We start from the raw sequence: 15,914 nt of genomic DNA on the forward strand, positions 1-15,914 counted from the left end.
ACGTGCACCCACATGGCCCAGCACAGCCCATGTCCCTGGAGCCTGGGATTGTCCCTGCTCTGGGAGCAGCAGCATGGGGAGCCACACACACATGCAGAGCCTCCCGTGTGCTGGCACAGCTGTGTGTGTGCTTAGGGCACAGGGCAGGGCTCTGGTGCCCCTTGCACGGCTCTGCTGTGCCTCACTCAGCCTGGGGCATGACTGAGCCCCGTGGGGCAGGGGGTGCGAGGGACGTGAGTGCATGAGGGGTGTGACACAGGGGATGTGCACAGGCAGGGACAGTGACATGAGGGACATGGTAATGCGAGGGGTGTGAGCACGTGTGTGCACAGGGGCTGGGTGTGCACGAGGGACATGGTCACACGAAGAACACAAGTGGCACGAGGGCTGTGTGTGCCCAGGGCATGCACCAGTGCAGCCTGGCTGTGCACAAGGGCGTGTGGTGTGTTGGGTCATGCGAGCAGGACCTGCACAGCCCCCCCTGACTGCCCTCAGCCCCTCACCCCACTCTGTTCTCAGCCCCCCTGACTGTGCCCTCTCCCTGCAGCTGGCAGCAGCCTGATGGGGAGTGCCCCCCCCTCCTCCTTCATGGGGGGCTTCCTGAGTGGCAGCCTGGGCTCGGGGGGGCCCAGCCACCCTGCTGGCCCCGCTGCCTCCCCCCCAGAACCGGCCTTCTGCGGGCCCCACTCCGGCACCTCCCAGATCTGGTTCTCCCACTCCCACGAAGGTGAGTGGGCACCGGGGCGGGGATGGGCTGTGGGTCTGGGGTGGACAAAGGCACTCAGTGCTCTGCCCAGTGCCAGTGGTCATGTCCTACCACTGCCCACGTGTATGGGATCCAGACCCCCTGGGTCAGCAGTTTCTGGGTGATGAGGATGGGTTTGGCCACCATCGTGCCCCAAAACTCCCTGGGCATCCACAGGGACCAGGCTTAGACGCCACAGTTGGGGTTCAGGGTGACCATAGAGGCTCGTGCTGGGCTGCAGAGCTCCAGCTGAGACTGGGCCACCTCCTGTCACTGGTGATGATGAACCCGAACAGGGATGCCCATTTTGGGGCAGGTGACAGTGTGGGGTCCCCTGGGCCAGCCCTGGTTAAACCGAGTCCCTGTGCCCTCCCCGTGCGCCGGTGGCTCCGTCCCACCGGAGGAGCGGAGCGGGAGCGGGAGCGGGGCGGCGGTGCTGGCGCGGGGCCCTGGCAGCCGGCCCGGCTGGTAGTTTGACCGGCTGCCAGCTGGCTCCCGGCGTTCGGGGGGGCACGGGGGGACGGGGACGGGCAGCGCACACGGCTGACGGACAGCCCGCCCGAGCCGTGCCGAGCCGAGCCAAGTACGGCCGCTGCTGGCACGAGGCTGGGGGGGTCTGAGCTCCCCCCGGCTCCCAGAGGGTGGGAGGGGTCCCAGCCCGGAGGGGATTGCAGGCTCTGCAGAGAGTTCCCAGCTGGAACGGCGCAGGGTGGGCTGCCGGGGGCAGGTGCCACCCCAGCCCCTCTGACTCGATGTCCCCAGCCCCAGGGTACCCCCGCTTCTCTGGGAGCTTGGCCTCCACCTTCCTGCCCATGGGCCACCTTGACCACCACGGCAATGGCAACGTGCTCTATGGCCAGCACCGTTTCTATGAGAGCCAGAAAGGCAGGTACCGGGGCCAGCAGGGACCCCCCAGCCGGGCAGGGGTGGGGGGCTCAATGGTGCTGGGTGATGGGTGTCGGTCCCAGCCCTGCTCCTGCTTTTCACGGGGTTGTGGTGGGTGCTAATAATGGGGAGGAGCCCGACCCTTCATCCTGCTCCTTCCCTCACTGGCACGGCCGCCGGTTGGGTGGGGGACTGCGCGGGGGTCTCACCCACCACCCTCCCCTCCAGATAACTTCTACCTGAGGAACCTTCCGGCGCAGCCCCCCCTGCTCCCCGCCAGCCACGGCTTCCCCGGCATCGCCCGCGCCGCCCCCGGGCCCCCCGCCGGCTCCTGCAGCCGGGAGCGGGACACCGGCCCCCTCCCCAAAACCCCCAAGGACTACGAGCGCTTCCTGGCGGGCAAGGAGAAAGGGGGCAAGGGGGACCCCAAGGAGCGGCTGCCCGAGGAGGACCCCAAGGAGCGGCACAAGGCGGTGCTGCCGGTGCCGCCCGAGGGGCACTGCAAGGAGGGGGTGCCGCCGCGGGGGTCTGGTGATGGGCGCCCCAAACCCTTGGCCTCGTGCCTGCTGGGGGCCAAGGGGCTGGACGGGGACGGTGCCCGCGCCGCGCTGCCCAGCTGTGCCGGGAGCGCCCTGCCCCGCGCCGCCCGCTGCGCCCCCAAGGAGCGCGAGCCGGGGGTCCCCGAGGCCCCCCAGCCCTACGGCGAGGCGGTGGAGCGGCGGCAGATGCTGCACCACGCCGTGTCCTACGCCGTGCCCGCCGCCGGCTCCTTCCCCTGCCTCCCGCTGCACGCCGGCCCCGAGGTGCTGTGCCCGCTGCCCGAGCCCCCCGCCCGCGAGCTGAAGCTCAGCGGGGCCACCTTGGTGCCCTCGGTGGGACCTCCGACGGACAAGAGCCGCTCCTTCCAGGCGGAATCCGGCGGGATGGAGCGCGGGGACGGCAAGGAGCGGCACGCCGAGGCGGGCACTGAGCCCTACGGTGCCCCCTTCCACCACCCGCTGAAGGCCGAGGGGCCGGCGGAGCGGCGGCTGGAGTGGGGGGCTCCGGGCAGCCGGCTGAAGGGGCTGGAGTACCTGGGGGGGGGCGCAGCCGAAGGACCCCCGTTCTCCGGCCGGTGCCCGGCGCCCAAGGCCGGTCTGGAGAAGGGCTACTTCGAGGTGCCGCCGGCCCCTGACTGCTCCCGCGCCCCCCGGCCCGACCCTCTGGGCGTCCGCGTCGGCCCCTCCTGCTGCACTTTAGAGAAGGGCCCCCCCAAGGACCCCCCAGCACAGAAGGTGGCTCGGATCCGGCACCAGCAGCACCCCGAGGCGGAGGCGGCCGAGGGCAAGCGCAAACCCCTGGAGCTGGGTGGCCTGGGGTACGGCGGGCACCCCCTGCCCCCCTGGGGGGTGCAGAGCCAGGGGCCCCCCCTGGCTGTGGCAGAGGAGAGGAAGGGGGGGCCCTACCTGGACCCCTTTGGCACGGGGCTGGTGCGGGCGCAGGAGGTGCCCAATGCCCCCGACGAGGTGTCGGCCATGAAGAACCTGCTCAAGTACAGCAACGGGGCGCTGCTGGGGGGGCAGAAGGGCCCCCCCTTCGTGGGGCTGGGCAGCGCCAAGGGCAGCTGCGCCCACCAGGATGCCAAATTCCCACCGGGAAAGGGTCAGCCCGAGCTGGAGCGACCGGACTGCGCCCGCGGCCGGGAGCACGAGGCGCTGGGCCCCGGCGGCACCGAGGGCGAGGTGCGGCAGCCGCCCGTGGGCATCGCGGTGGCCGTGGCGCGGCAGAAGGACACGCTGGGCCGCCACGAGCCCTACGGCACCGGCGGCGCCGGCAGCACCGGGCGGCAGCGGGCGGCTGCTGGAGTCAAAGGTAAGGGCTGGGGACAGGGCTGGGGTGGCATGGGGCTGGCAGTGCCACGCTGATGCCACCGTGGTGTCCCCGTGGCAGCAGGCACGGCGCGCCCCGTGCACCTGATGGAGCTGGAGGCAGAGGAGGAGCGGGGCCGGCTGTGCGAGGAGCGCCTGGGGCTGCCCGGGAGGGACATCCTGCTCCAGTGAGTGATGGGGAGCCGGGGGTGCTGCTGGGGAATCCTGGGTGTGAAAGGCTGGGAAACGTGCTGGGTGTGCTTTTTGGGGTGCAGGGGTGGAAGGTGGGGGTGCTGCTGGGGGTGCAGGGCAGGGTGATGCCAGTGCTGCCCCCGCACTCTGTATCCCCTTTTCCCACAGGGACAACAAGGACCTGGTGGAGTTTGCCCGGATGCACCCATCGGGGGGGTGTCCCGGGGAGCTGACCCCCCACCTGATGATGACGGGGGGCTCGTCACTGCCGGCAGGGCAGCTCGGGGGGGACCCCACTGCCCACGCCCACCCTGCGCACACGCACTGGCTGCCCCGCACCCGCAGCCCCTCCATCTGGATGGGGGGACACTCCTACGGTCCGTGCTGGCTTTGGGGGAAGTTGGGTGGGTGCTGAGCCCCACCAGGGGGGTGCTGACAGACCCCTCCTGTCCCCACAGGCATTGGACACCCCGCCCTGCACCAGAACCTGCCCCCTGCCTTCCCTGCCTCCATGCCCAGCGCCATGCAGCCCGTGTTCCCCCTCGCCCAGGACCCCCCTGCCCAGCTCGTCATCCTCCCCACGGAGCCCCCCACCCACGGCACCCCCCACACGCTGGGTGAGCCTGAGACCCCCACCTTGTGCTGGGGAGGGGGGTCCTGGGGGCTGGGAGGGATTGAGGGAGAGGAGAGGGGGTCCTTGGGGGTGCAGGGTGGGAGATGGGGGGGTCATTGGAGGTACTTCTGGGAGTTCATGGCTGATGGGGTCACTGGAGCTACTTTTGGGGGTGCAGGGGAGGGTTATGGGGTCCTTGCAGGTGCTTTTGGGGTTCAGGAGTGGGAGATGGAGGTCTCTGGGTCTGCTGCCAGAGTTGCAGGACTGGGGTTGGGCACTGCTGGGGTCTGTGGGGTGATCCTGATGAGGGTCTCCAATTGCCCCCCCCCTCTGCTGGCAGCCGACGTGATGGACCAGGCATCACTGTGGCCCCCCATGTACCCGGGCCGAGGTCCTGGTGCCCACCTGCAGCACACGGGGCAGCTCCCTGTGTACCCACGGTCGCAGTTCCTGCGGCAGCAGGAGCTCTATGCCCTGCAGCAGCAGCAGCAGCAACAGCAGCAGCAACAGCAGCAGCAGCAACAACGGGCAGCCCTCGAGATCCAGCGCCAGGTGCACGGCCAGGTGCCAGGGAGATGGGATGGGATGGGATGGGATGGGATGGGATGGGATGGGATGGGATGGGATGGGATGGGATGGGATGGGATGGGATGGGATGGGATGGGGCAGTATCTGACTCGTATCACCTCCTTGTACCCCGCAGCGGAAGCCGGAGGAGCAGCCCCTGGAGCTGGAGGAGAGGGGTCCCGAGAAGCCCCTCAAACCCTCCCACAAAGCAGTTGCCTTAAACCCCCCGGCCAAGGGCCTGACCTCGGCGGCCCCCGCGCCCCCCAAGCTGTCCCCGTGCTGCCACTCGCCGGCCCTGCGGCACCCGGCCAAGTGCCCGGTGACGCTGCCCACGGCCCCCTGCACTTTACCCGCCTGCCCCGCCGCCAGCCCCGCCGTGGCCCCCCGCTCGCCCGCCGCCAGCCCCCTGCCCGCCCCCAGCAAGGGCGGCGACGGCGAGGACGCGCGGGGCGAGGGGCAGCCCCCCCGCCGCTACCCCAAACCCCTGGAGCCAGGTAGGACCGCGGGGATGGGGAGCAGGAGGGGCGCGATCGGGGGAAACCTCGGCTGATCCCCGCCCGCTCCCCGCAGACCTGCCCCCCGGGTATGGCTACCCCGCCGCCGCCATGGGCTACCCCGCGGCGCACTCGGCCGAGCCGGCGGACCCCGACCCCGTGCACGCCGGTTCTCCTCCCGCCGAGCCCGAGCAGTCCCGGACCTTCAGCCCCACGGCCGAGGCGCTGCGGGAGCCGGGCCCCCCGCGGGACCCCTCCCCGGCCGAGGGTCCCGGGCCGCTGCTGCACCGCCACCACCTGCTGCTGCCCCCAGGGCCGCTCTGCGGGGACAGGGGGGCAGCGCCGGCCGCAGGCAGCACCGAGGAGCCCTTCGGGGGGCACCGGGAGCTGGCTCAGGGAGCGCCGGAGCAGCTGGAGCAGCAGCACCCCGTGCCCGAAACGGGGGGCTCCCTGCTGCCCCCCACTGCAGAGGAGGAGGAGGAGGAGGAAGAGGAGGAGGAGGAGGAAGGCGACAGCGATGGCTCAGAGCCAGAGGGCAGCTGCGATGAGGAGGAGGAGGAGGAGGATGGTGACGTCCCCAGTGGGCACCAGGGCTGCTCGGGTGGGCTGGAGGCGCTGATCGCTGCTGGCATCGACCTGGGGGAGCTGCCGGCGCTGGAGGAACCCGAGGAGCCCCCCCCGGCGCCCCCTTCGCCTGCCCCCCACCCCTCAGGGATCCCCGGCATCGCCCTGCTCAGCGAACTCGCCGACCTGGAGCTGCGCCGGCGCCGCTGTGACCTGGCCAGGGAAGGTGGGTGACACCCGCTGCCCCCAAGTGTCCCCAGCATGCCCTGGTGACTCCTGGTACCTTCCAGTACCCTGTCCTGTGTGGCTGCAGGCTGTGCCATGCCGTGCCACGCTGTGCCAAGCTGTGCCATGCCGTGCCAAGCTGTGCCATGCCGTGCCATGCCGTGCTCTGCTCGCAGCCCGGGCTCGGCTCCAGCACTGGCTCCAGGCAGGCGCTGGGATTCCCTCCCAGCTGGGCTTCCCCAGGGAATCCCGGAGGCCCCAGCAGGGATGGCCGAACAACCTGGCACACCCCCAGCCCTGAGGGAGGGAGGGAGGGAGGGAGCCTGGGGGTTGGGAACCGTGCTGGGTTCAGGTGGGGACACTGTGGGGTGAGATGGATGGGGTGGTGGGATGGGCACGGGGTTAGATGTGGCACATCACCATGGCCCTCCCAGCCGGGGCTCTGCTCCTCTGCTCCCCAGCCCTCCAGGAAACGGTGCAGGGCTCTGGGATGTCCATCCTTACTGACCCCTTGCTGTCCCCACAGGTGAGGATGAGGAGCTGCTGGCCTTCAACCTGCAGAACCTGGCCACGGTGGCGGCCGCCTGGTCGCTGGTGGAGGCAGCAGAGCGGGAGGGCAGCCCCCCTGCACTGAGCCCCCTGCCCGTGTCCCCCCCGCCCCGCGCCCGCGTCCCCCGCCGCAAGTACACCTGGACCCCCAAAACCAAGGCCGTGAGTGTCTCCTGGAGAGGGTGGGGAGGGGGATGAGCTGTGGCCAGTCTCAACCCTGGCTTTGAGGCGCTGCCAGCTGTGCCCAAACCCCCCCTGGCCCCCCAGGTGTGCCCGCTGAAGGCGGCCATGGAGCAGCTGAACACGCAGGAGGTGGAGGTGCGGATGCGCCTGGCCGAGCTCCAGCGGCGCTACAAGGAGAAGCAGCGGGAGCTGGTGAGGCTGCAGCGGCGCCACGACCACGAGTACGTCCCTGTGTCCCCGTCCCTGTCTTTGTCCCTGTCCCCATCCCGTCCCCAGGAATAGGGGCAGCATTGACAGCCATCTGTGCGATGAGGCTGGTCCTGGCCCCGGTCTGGTGGCCCCGGGGCTTTGCTGATGGTGTCCCCTGGGCTCTGCTGACGGTGCCCCGGTGGCCCCAGGGCTTTGCTGATGGTGTCCCCTGGGCTCTGCTGACGGTGCCCCGGTGTCCCCTGGGCTCTGCTGACAGTGGCCCCTGGTGTCCCTGGGGCTTTGCTGATGGTGGCCCCTGGGCTCTGTTGACGGTGGCCCCAGTGTCCCCGGGGCTCTGCTGACGGTGTCCCTGTCCTGCAGGCGTGACGAGAGCTCCCGCAGCCCCGCACGGCGCGGGCCGGGCCGGCCGAGGAAGAGGAAACACTCCAGTGCCCTGGGCAGGGCTGAGAGCCGCAAGGTCAAGTGAGTGACTGCTGCCTCGTGTCTCCCCTCTTGGCCCAGGGGAAAAAAATTAATCTGCAGGTTTTATGTCGCAGAACGTTAGTGAGAGAGGGGGAGGAGCCAGCCAGGGTCGGGTCTGGATCCTTCTGGGGGATGCAGGGTGAAGCTGAGGGGTGCAGGATTCCCCCCCAAGGGGTCCCCCTGGGTGCCCTGTGCCCACACTGTGTCCCCCCAGGGCAGTGAAGACCAGCCTGTCCCTGCTGTGTGCCGAGCTGCGGGGGGACCCTGAGCCCCAGAAGAAGAGGAGCAAACTGGCAGGAGGGACCTTCAGCAGCCTGCAGGGCTCCCCGGTGAGTTCCATGGGGTTTGTGGGGGATGTTCTATCCCCAACCCCCCTGAGTCCCCCAGTGTGGGGTTCTCTGCCCTGTGTGGTGACTCCTGGCGTGTCACAGCTGAAGCAGAAGGTAAAGGGCAAGGGGTTGCCCCCTGGGCTCAGCCCCTTCCGCCGGAGGGACCCCAACCCTGGTGCCCGCATCCAGAAGAAGCTGAACCGGCCCAAGGGCTCCAAGGGCTCCAAGTACCAGGGGCAGGACCCCGGTCCCCGGCAGCCCCCACACTTCAGAGGTAAGGCAGGCACAGGGATGGGTGTGGGATTGGGATTGGGATTGGGATTGGGATTGGGATTGGGATTGGGATTGGGATTGGGATGGGGGTGTGGGATTGGGATTGGGGTGTGGGGTTGGGATGGGAGTGATGGGGTGAGGTCCAGAATGGGGTACAGGGCGAGATGGGAATCTGGTTGTGAGGTGATGTGGGATAGGGGATGGGCTTGTGGGATCTGGCATGGGGATGGGGATGTGGGGTTGGGGTTTTGGGGTCTGGCATGGGGTTCAGGGTCGAAGTTGGGGGTGCAGGGGCCAGCCACGGTTCTGAAAGGGCAGCACAGATGTGGGGGTGGGTCATGCCAGGGGGTCACACATGGCCTCAACTCACCCCATTCTTCACTGGAGTGCAGAGGCCAGCCCTGTGTGCAGGAGTCCCTCACTGCTGTCCTCTCCCCTTGCAGACGAGCCTGAAGGTGACACTGACAGCGAGGAGGGGGACGAGGAACCGGGGCTGTCACTGCCCACAGGGCCAGTGGCTGTGCTGGGGCCCTCCCCATCCTCCGTGGTGAAGATGGAGGCCAATGAGAAGGCCAAGAAGAAGAAGGAAAGGCAGGGGCTGCTAGGTAATGGGATTCACCCCGGGAATGCCAGCGGGCACAGGGCAGGGAGAGGAGCCCGGGGGGCACCTGCTGGGACTGGGTGGGCAACTGTGAGGTGCTGCAAGCCTGGACCTCCATGAGCCCTGTCACCCCATGGGCAGCCCTGACCCCTCTCCCCACAGGTCCCTGCCGCCTGGGCAGCCCCGAGGGCGAGGTGAAGATCAAGCGGCGGCCGGTGAAGCCAGGGGGCGCCGGGAAGCTGGAGAAGGTTCCTGGCCGACGAAAGGCGGGGGGCTGCCCCGAGGGCAGCAAGAAGAAGCTGAAAGCCAAGGCCAAGGAGAGCCTGAGGCCCCCAGCCCCCGGTGCCCCCAGCCCCCCGGGACCCCCCAGCAGCCTCTTTGGGGGCACCGACCCCCGGCTGCTGGGGCCACGGGACGAGGGGGCTCGGCTGGGAGAGAGGGGCAAGAAGGGCACCCGCAAGAGCAAAGGGCTGCAGGCGGCCCTCAGGGTGAGTGGGGGCGCCCCTGGGCTCGGGGGCCCAGGGCAGGCAGGGGCTGCGGTTATTAGGGGGTTCCAGTGAGATGTGGGCGCAGGTTTTTGGGGGTGATTGTGGGGTACTGATGGAACCATGGGGTGCTGAGGGATGGGGGCAGGTTTTGAACAGGGTGTGGGTGCTGGTGGAGATGAGGGGGCACCAGTGCAGGGATTGGGGTGGTGGGGGACAGTGGTGAGCCCTGGGGGGACACAGAGGGGTCATTGGCCACCCGTGACTCCCCGTGCAGCGCAAGAACGGGGCACTCTCACTGGCCCTCTCCCCCCGGAGCGCCAAGACCATCCTGAGCAAGGGCAAGAAACTGGCCAAGGTCAAGAGCAAAGTGGCCACCAAACAGGTGAGACCCGTGGGGGTGCCCCCCGCCTTGGCACAGCCCCCTTTGCCCCCCACTCACCCCAAGCCTCCTCCTGCAGTGCAAGGGCCGGGCCGTCAGCAAACTCCTGGAGAGCTTCACCGTGGAGGACGACTTCGACTTCGACGACAACAGCAGCTTCTCGGAGGAGGAGGAGGAGCTGGGAGGCTGCCTGGCAGGGGGGGCTCGCGGGGGGGTGCCCCACGCCTGCGCCATCCAGAAGGAGGATCTGCGGGATGGGCTGCACATCCTGATCCCCAAGGAGGACAGCCTGCTCTACGCCGGCAGCGTGCGCACCATCCAGCCCCCCGACATGTGAGTGGAGGATCTGGGGGGGGTCCCAGATATTTGGAGGAGGGGAGGCACCAAAGTGGGTGCTGAACCCCTTCTGTGCCCCCTCCCCAGCTACAGCATCGTCATCGAGGGTGAGCGGGGGAACCGGCAGCACATCTACTCGCAGGAGCAGCTGCTGCAGGAGGCGGTGAGTGGGGTGGGGGTCAGGGTGAGGGGTCAGGGCGGGGGTCCCGGACCCCACAAACCCCGACACGCTGCTTCCCTGCCTCCCTGCTCCCCACAGGTCCTGGACGTGCGGCCGCAGTCCCGCCGCAGCCTTCCCCCCGGCACCCGCGTCTGCGCCTACTGGAGCCAGAAATCCCGCTGCCTGTACCCGGGGAACGTGGTGCGAGGTGAGCCTGGGGGCTCAGCCGGTGCCGTGGGCGGTGTCGGGGGTCCCATGCCCACCCCAACAGCCCCCCCTGTTTGTGCTGCAGGCTCCTCCAGTGACGAGGAGGAGGAGGACGCCGAGGCCGTGCTGGTGGAGTTCGATGATGGGGACACGGGGCACATCGCTGTGTCCAACATCCGCCTGCTGCCCCCCGACTTCAAGATCCAATGTGAGAGGCTGGGATCATGGGATCTGGGGGGATGTGGGGGGAGCATGGAGCCGTTCTGACCCCCCACTCCCCGCAGGCACCGAGCCCTCCCCGGCCCTGCTGGTGTCCAGCTCCTGCCGGCGGGCCAAGCGGGCGTGTGGCGACGTGGGCACCCCTGGGGCGCTGCCCCCCACGCTCTGCCCCGACCACAGCCCCCAGGCCCCCCGAAATTCCGGCAGGAAGGCGGCTGGCAAGGAGAAAAGTGGTATGGAGGGGAAAGAGCAGGATCCCCTGCTGGGCTGGGATGAGGGAAATGGAGTTGTGATGAGGGACAGGCGCTGGGATGTGAGAAAGAGTTTTTAGCATGGGCGGAGGATACTGGAATGCAAGGGAGTGTGCTGGGGTGTGGGGGAGGCTGTTGGGATGCAGGGAAAGGTGCTGGGATGTAGGCAGGGAAGCAGATTCATGGAAGGGTGCAGGGATGTGTGGAAGGATGCTGAGATGCAAAGATGGGGTTAAAAGGGGAATATTGGGAAGCAGAGAAAGGTGAGGAGCTGGGGTTGGAGGAAGGGGTGGCACGATGGGGATGGAGATCAGCCGCAGAGCATCCCTCCCTCCCTGCTCCCGTGACCCCTGCCCCCTGTGTTCCGCAGGCAAAGCCGTGGAGGGGCTGTCGGGGGGCCGGGGGCCAGCGCTCGGTGACAGCACGGCCGGGCGGCGCGGGGGGTCCCTGCTCAGCTGGGCCGCCGTGGCACAGACCAAGCGGAAGGCGGCGAGCAAGGGCTCGGCCGTGCTGCAGAACCTCTTCCAGGTCAACGGCAGCGCCAAGAAGCTGCGGGCCAAGGAGAGCCTGTTCCCCCTGCACCACCACCACCACCACCTCGCCGCCCCCGTCTTCGGCAACGCCTTCGGCGCCGACTCCTTCGGCCGCATCGCCAGCTCCTACGGCTCCTTCGGCGCCGGCGCCGGGCTGGTGCTGCCGGCGGCACAGAAGCTGCTGCGCTCCAAGAAAGCCGAGCGGCTGGAGGCCGAGGCGGGCAGGAGCGGCCGCAGGAAGGCGGCGGGCAGCGAGTTCCTGGTCAAGCTGGACCACGAAGGGGTGACGTCCCCCAAGAACAAGACGTGCAAGGCGCTGCTGCTGGCCGAGAAGGACTTTGGGGCCAGGCTGGAGCGGCCGCTGGGCAGCCACGGCTACGGACACGCCGGCCTGGGCGGCCGGGAGCGCAGGGGCCGCGCGGCCACGCACCCGCTGCCCGTGGGGCTGGCGCTGCGCAAGTACTCGGGGCACGGGGACTTCGCCCTGAACTGCGACAGCGACTGCCACAGCTCCTACTCGGACATGGACGAGGACGAGGACGCGGCTGGGCTCGGTGCCGACGTCCCCTCGCGCTTCATGACGCGCCTCTCCGTCTCCTCCTCTTCCTCGGGCTCCTCCACCTCGTCCAGCTCCGGCTCCATCTCCACGTCCAGCCTGTGCTCCTCGGACAATGAGGATTCCTCCTACAGCTCGGAGGACGAGGACTCGGCGCTGCTGCTGCAGACCTGCCTGTCGCACCCGGTGCCGGCGCTGCTGGCGCAGCCGGACGCTCTGCGGCCCAAGGGCGCCGCGCCCCAGCGCTGCTTCCTGTCCAAGGCGGCCGCCGCCGGCCCCAAGGCCAAGCTCAAGCGCAAGGATCCCCTCAGCTTCGCCAAAGCCAAAGAGTTCTCCCGGCGGCAGCGCCTGCCCTCGGTGGAAAACCGGCCAAAGATCTCCGCCTTCCTGCCCGCGCGCCAGCTCTGGAGGTGGTCGGGGAACCCCACGCAGGTAAGGAGCGCCACGGGCTGCTGCCATGGCACAGCCACACCCAGCTCTTGGCACACACAGCGCCCACCATGGGCACCCACCTCCGATTGGGAGGGAAGGAGCAGGCACGGCTCAGGGCAGAGGGCACAGGTGCAAGGGACAAGGTGCTCAGGGACATGCCAGGTGCTCAAGGCGGAGCCCTGGATGCTCAGGGTGCTGGGGACACCAGCTGTGACATGTGGGTGCTGGTGGCACATGGGCAGCCAGGGCAGGGAGCTGGTGACCCCAACTGTGAATGCCAGCACAGGGTGGTGATGGCACCAGCTGTGTCCTTTGAGCTGGCAGTGCTGGTGACCCCAGCTGTGAATGCCAGCACAGGGTGGTGATGGTGGTGATGGCACCAGCTGTGTCCTTTGAGCTGGCAGTTCTGGTGACCCCAGCTGTGAATGCCAGCACAGGGTGGTGGTGATGGCACCAGCTGTGTCCCTTGAGCTGGCAGTGCTGGTGACCCCAGCTGTGAATGCCAGCACAGGGTGGTGATGGTGGTGATGGCACCAGCTGTGTCCCTTGAGCTGGCAGTGCTGGTGACAGCAGCTGTGCCCCTCGCTCTGTGAGCCCCCGCCCTGGCACATCCCCCTGCCGTGTCCCCACGCCAGCAGGGCGGGTTTGGGGGTCCCTGTGCCAGCCCTGAGCCCGTGTCCCCTCCCCAGCGGCGCGGCATGAAGGGCAAGGCGCGCAAGTTGTTCTACAAGGCCATCGTGCGGGGCAAGGAGACGCTGCGCGTGGGCGACTGCGCCGTGTTCCTGTCGGCCGGGCGGCCCAACCTGCCCTACATCGGCCGCATCGAGAGCATGTGGGAGTCCTGGGCCAGCAACATGGTGGTCAAGGTCAAGTGGTTCTACCACCCCGAGGAGACCAAGCTGGGCAAGCGCCAGAGCGATGGCAAGGTGAGGGCAGGGCTGGTCCTGGGGCAGGGAGCCATGTGCCAGCTCAGGGAGCCATTGCCAGCTCAGGTAGCCATGTGCCAGTTCAGGTAGCCATTGCCAGCTCAGGGAGCCAAGTGCTGTATCATGTGGCCACATGTCATGTCAGGTAGCCATGTACCAAGTTGTGTGGTCATGCATCATGTCAAGCCATGTATCATGCCAGGGAGCCATTTACCACATAAGATAGCCACGTACCAGGGCAAGTAGCCATATGCCATGTCTGGTACACATTGTGGTGTCAGGTAGCCACATACCATGCCAGGCAGCCGTGTCACATGTCATGTAGCCATGCATGGTTGTGCAGCACTTCAGGTAGCCATGTACAGTGTCTAGTAGCCACATACCTACATCAGGTAGCTGTGCACCATGCTAGGTGGCCATATCCCACAGCAAGTAGCCATATCCCCAGTTTGGTAGCCATATCCCACAGCAAGTAGCCATATCCTCAGCCAGGTAGCCATATCCCACAGCAGGTAGCCATATCCCCAGTTTGGTAGCCATATCCCCAGCCAGGTAGCCATATCCCACAGCAGGTAGCCATATCCCCAGTTTGGTAGCCATATCCCACAGCAGGCAGCCATATCCCACAGCAGGTAGCCATATCCCACAGCAGGTAGCCATATCCTCAGCCAGGTAGCCATATCACATAGCAGGTAGCCATATCCCCCCCCAGGTAGCCATATCCCCAGCCAGGTAGCCATATCCCCAGCAGGTAGCCATATCCCACAGCAAGTAGCCATATCCCACAGCAAGTAGCCATATCACATAGCAGGTAGCCATATCCCCAGCCAGTTAGCCATATCCCACAGAAGGTAGCCATACCCCCAGCCAGGCAGCCACACACCAGCCCCGGTGGCAGCGGCAGTGACGACGCCTTGTCCCCGCAGAACGCGCTGTACCAGTCGTGCCACGAGGACGAGAACGACGTGCAGACCATCTCGCACAAGTGCCAGGTGGTGGGGCGGGAGCACTACGAGCAGCTGACGCGCGGCCGCCGCTGCCAGGACCGCCAGGACCTCTATTACCTGGCGGGCACCTACGACCCCACCACGGGCCGCCTGGTGACCGCCGACGGGGTGCCCATCCTGTGCTGACCCCCGGGGCGCCCGGCCCCCGCTGACCCCCGGGGTGCCACCCCCGTGCTGACCCCGCCCGGCTCTTCTGCAAAGGGTGACGTGGGGGGAAAATCGGGGGGCACATCATGGGGACGTGGGGGGAGGGCTCCCCTACAAGCCATAACTTTCCCTAGTACCTCTGACTGTTTGCCAGCAGGTGAAGCAGAAATCAGGTGTGTTGTTCTATTTATTTTGCCTGTAAATATTGTATTTCTTCCGGGAAGTTTTATGGAAAAGCGAGAAAGAAAAAAAAAAAAAATAACAACAACAATGACAATGACAAAAAGGAAAAAAAAAAAAAAAAAAAAAGATAAAAAATGATGGAAAAAAAAAATCACAAAAAAATAATAATAATCCTCGGGGAAGGGGGTGGGGGGGGTCGTTTCAGTGCACTGTGTCCCCCAGCCTGGGGGGACGGGGACAGCGGGGAGCGCTGTACAGAGGGGGCCAGGGCGGGGGGCTCGGCCCCGGGCGGGGAGCCCAGCGCCGCCGTCCCCAGTGCAATAGTGGGGTGACCGCGGGGGGGACACCCCGGGGGGGACCACGGGGACCCCGCGGGGCCGGCGGACGCTGGCCCGTCCCGCCGCCGCTGCCTGGAAAATATGTACAGGGGCTTTTCCAGTGTAAACACTAAAAAAAAAAAAAAAACACAAAAAAAAAAATCCCACAAAACAGGATTAAAAAAAAAAAATAACCCGAAAGGACAAAAAAATAAAAAAAAAAGGAGCAAAGGGTTAAACAAAGGTTTTATGAGCCGCCATTCCTGTAAAGGCCTTTTACTATGGAACTTTTTTATGGATAACTTGGCTTATGAATAAATATATGAACCGTTGCTGGCGCCGGCTCCGCTCTCGGCTCTGCCTCAGTTTCCCTCGTCCGCGACTGCCCCTGGAACCCCCAGGGATGGATCAGGGAGGGATCAGGGGTGGATCCGGGATAGAACAGGGGTGGATCAGGGGTGGATCAGGGATTGATCACTAATCTATCAGGGATAGATCTGGGATATATCGGAGATGGATCAGGGATCGATCATGGATTGGTCAGGGATGGATCCAGGATATATCAGGGGTGGATCTGGGATGGATCAGGGTTGGATCACAGATCGGTCAGGGTTGGATCAGGGATCAATCACGATATATCAGGGATGGATCAGGGGTAGATCCGGGATATATCAGGGATCGATCAGAGATCAATCAGGGACGGATCACGTGTCGATCACTCAGGGCCTGCTCCCCCCTCCCCACGTGGGCTCAGACGGACGGGCAGCGCTCCCTCGCCATTGGCCGAGCCTCCGCCAATCAGCGCGGGCCGAGCCGCAGCCGCGCTCCCATTGGCTGTCGGGGCGCGCTTTTGTTCTCGGCCCCGGCGCGCGCGTCAGATCCCAACCCCGGCCGCCAGGGGGCGCTGTGGGCGGGGCCGAGCCCGCGCGCGGGACCGTGCTGCCCCCTGGCGGCCGCGTCGCGATAGAGCGGCACACACCGGGGGACAGACGGACACCGAGGGGGGACAGAGGGACACCCGGTAGGGAGTATTT

At 67.0% G+C, this 15,914-nt stretch overlaps 1 protein-coding gene across 3 annotated transcripts; it reads left to right on the top strand.

The window, feature by feature from the left end:
* Positions 1-643: 643 nt before the first annotated feature.
* Positions 644-15,212, top strand: BAHCC1 (BAH domain and coiled-coil containing 1). Of its 3 annotated transcripts, none has more exons than XM_056506067.1 (25): positions 644-727; positions 1,508-1,634; positions 1,859-3,481; positions 3,560-3,665; positions 3,838-4,046; positions 4,128-4,286; positions 4,623-4,846; positions 4,986-5,343; positions 5,420-6,133; positions 6,659-6,843; positions 6,949-7,085; positions 7,435-7,536; positions 7,751-7,865; positions 7,968-8,139; positions 8,582-8,743; positions 8,902-9,227; positions 9,502-9,609; positions 9,686-9,939; positions 10,030-10,105; positions 10,202-10,310; positions 10,395-10,517; positions 10,594-10,761; positions 11,150-12,300; positions 12,990-13,226; positions 14,153-15,212. In XM_056506067.1, the coding sequence occupies exons 2-25, from the start codon at positions 1,583-1,585 to the stop codon at positions 14,357-14,359; spliced, it is 7,077 nt and encodes a 2,358-aa protein (XP_056362042.1). In that variant the 5' UTR covers positions 644-727; positions 1,508-1,582; the 3' UTR covers positions 14,360-15,212. The 3 variants fall into 3 exon arrangements, with proteins under 3 accessions (XP_056362042.1, XP_056362044.1, XP_056362043.1); XM_056506069.1 differs by having other exon boundaries at positions 4,623-4,834; XM_056506068.1 differs by having other exon boundaries at positions 3,563-3,665.
* Positions 15,213-15,914: the final 702 nt, after the last annotated feature.

This window comes from Oenanthe melanoleuca, chromosome 18, assembly GCF_029582105.1.
Source record: "Oenanthe melanoleuca isolate GR-GAL-2019-014 chromosome 18, OMel1.0, whole genome shotgun sequence".
Classification (NCBI taxonomy): Eukaryota; Metazoa; Chordata; class Aves; order Passeriformes; family Muscicapidae; genus Oenanthe; species Oenanthe melanoleuca.

What these genes read in the sequence shown, in the direction of transcription:
- BAHCC1 (XM_056506067.1), top strand. Translation starts at nt 1,583, where the DNA reads ATGGCAACGTGCTCTATGGCCAGCACCGTTTCTATGAGAGCCAGAAAG. An exon ending in GGACCCCCAAAACCAAGGCC is followed by an intron (nt 6,844 to 6,948) that starts GTGAGTGTCTCC and finishes CTGGCCCCCCAG; the next exon opens with GTGTGCCCGCTGAAGGCGGC. An exon ending in GGAAAGGCAGGGGCTGCTAG is followed by an intron (nt 8,744 to 8,901) that starts GTAATGGGATTC and finishes CTCTCCCCACAG; the next exon opens with GTCCCTGCCGCCTGGGCAGC.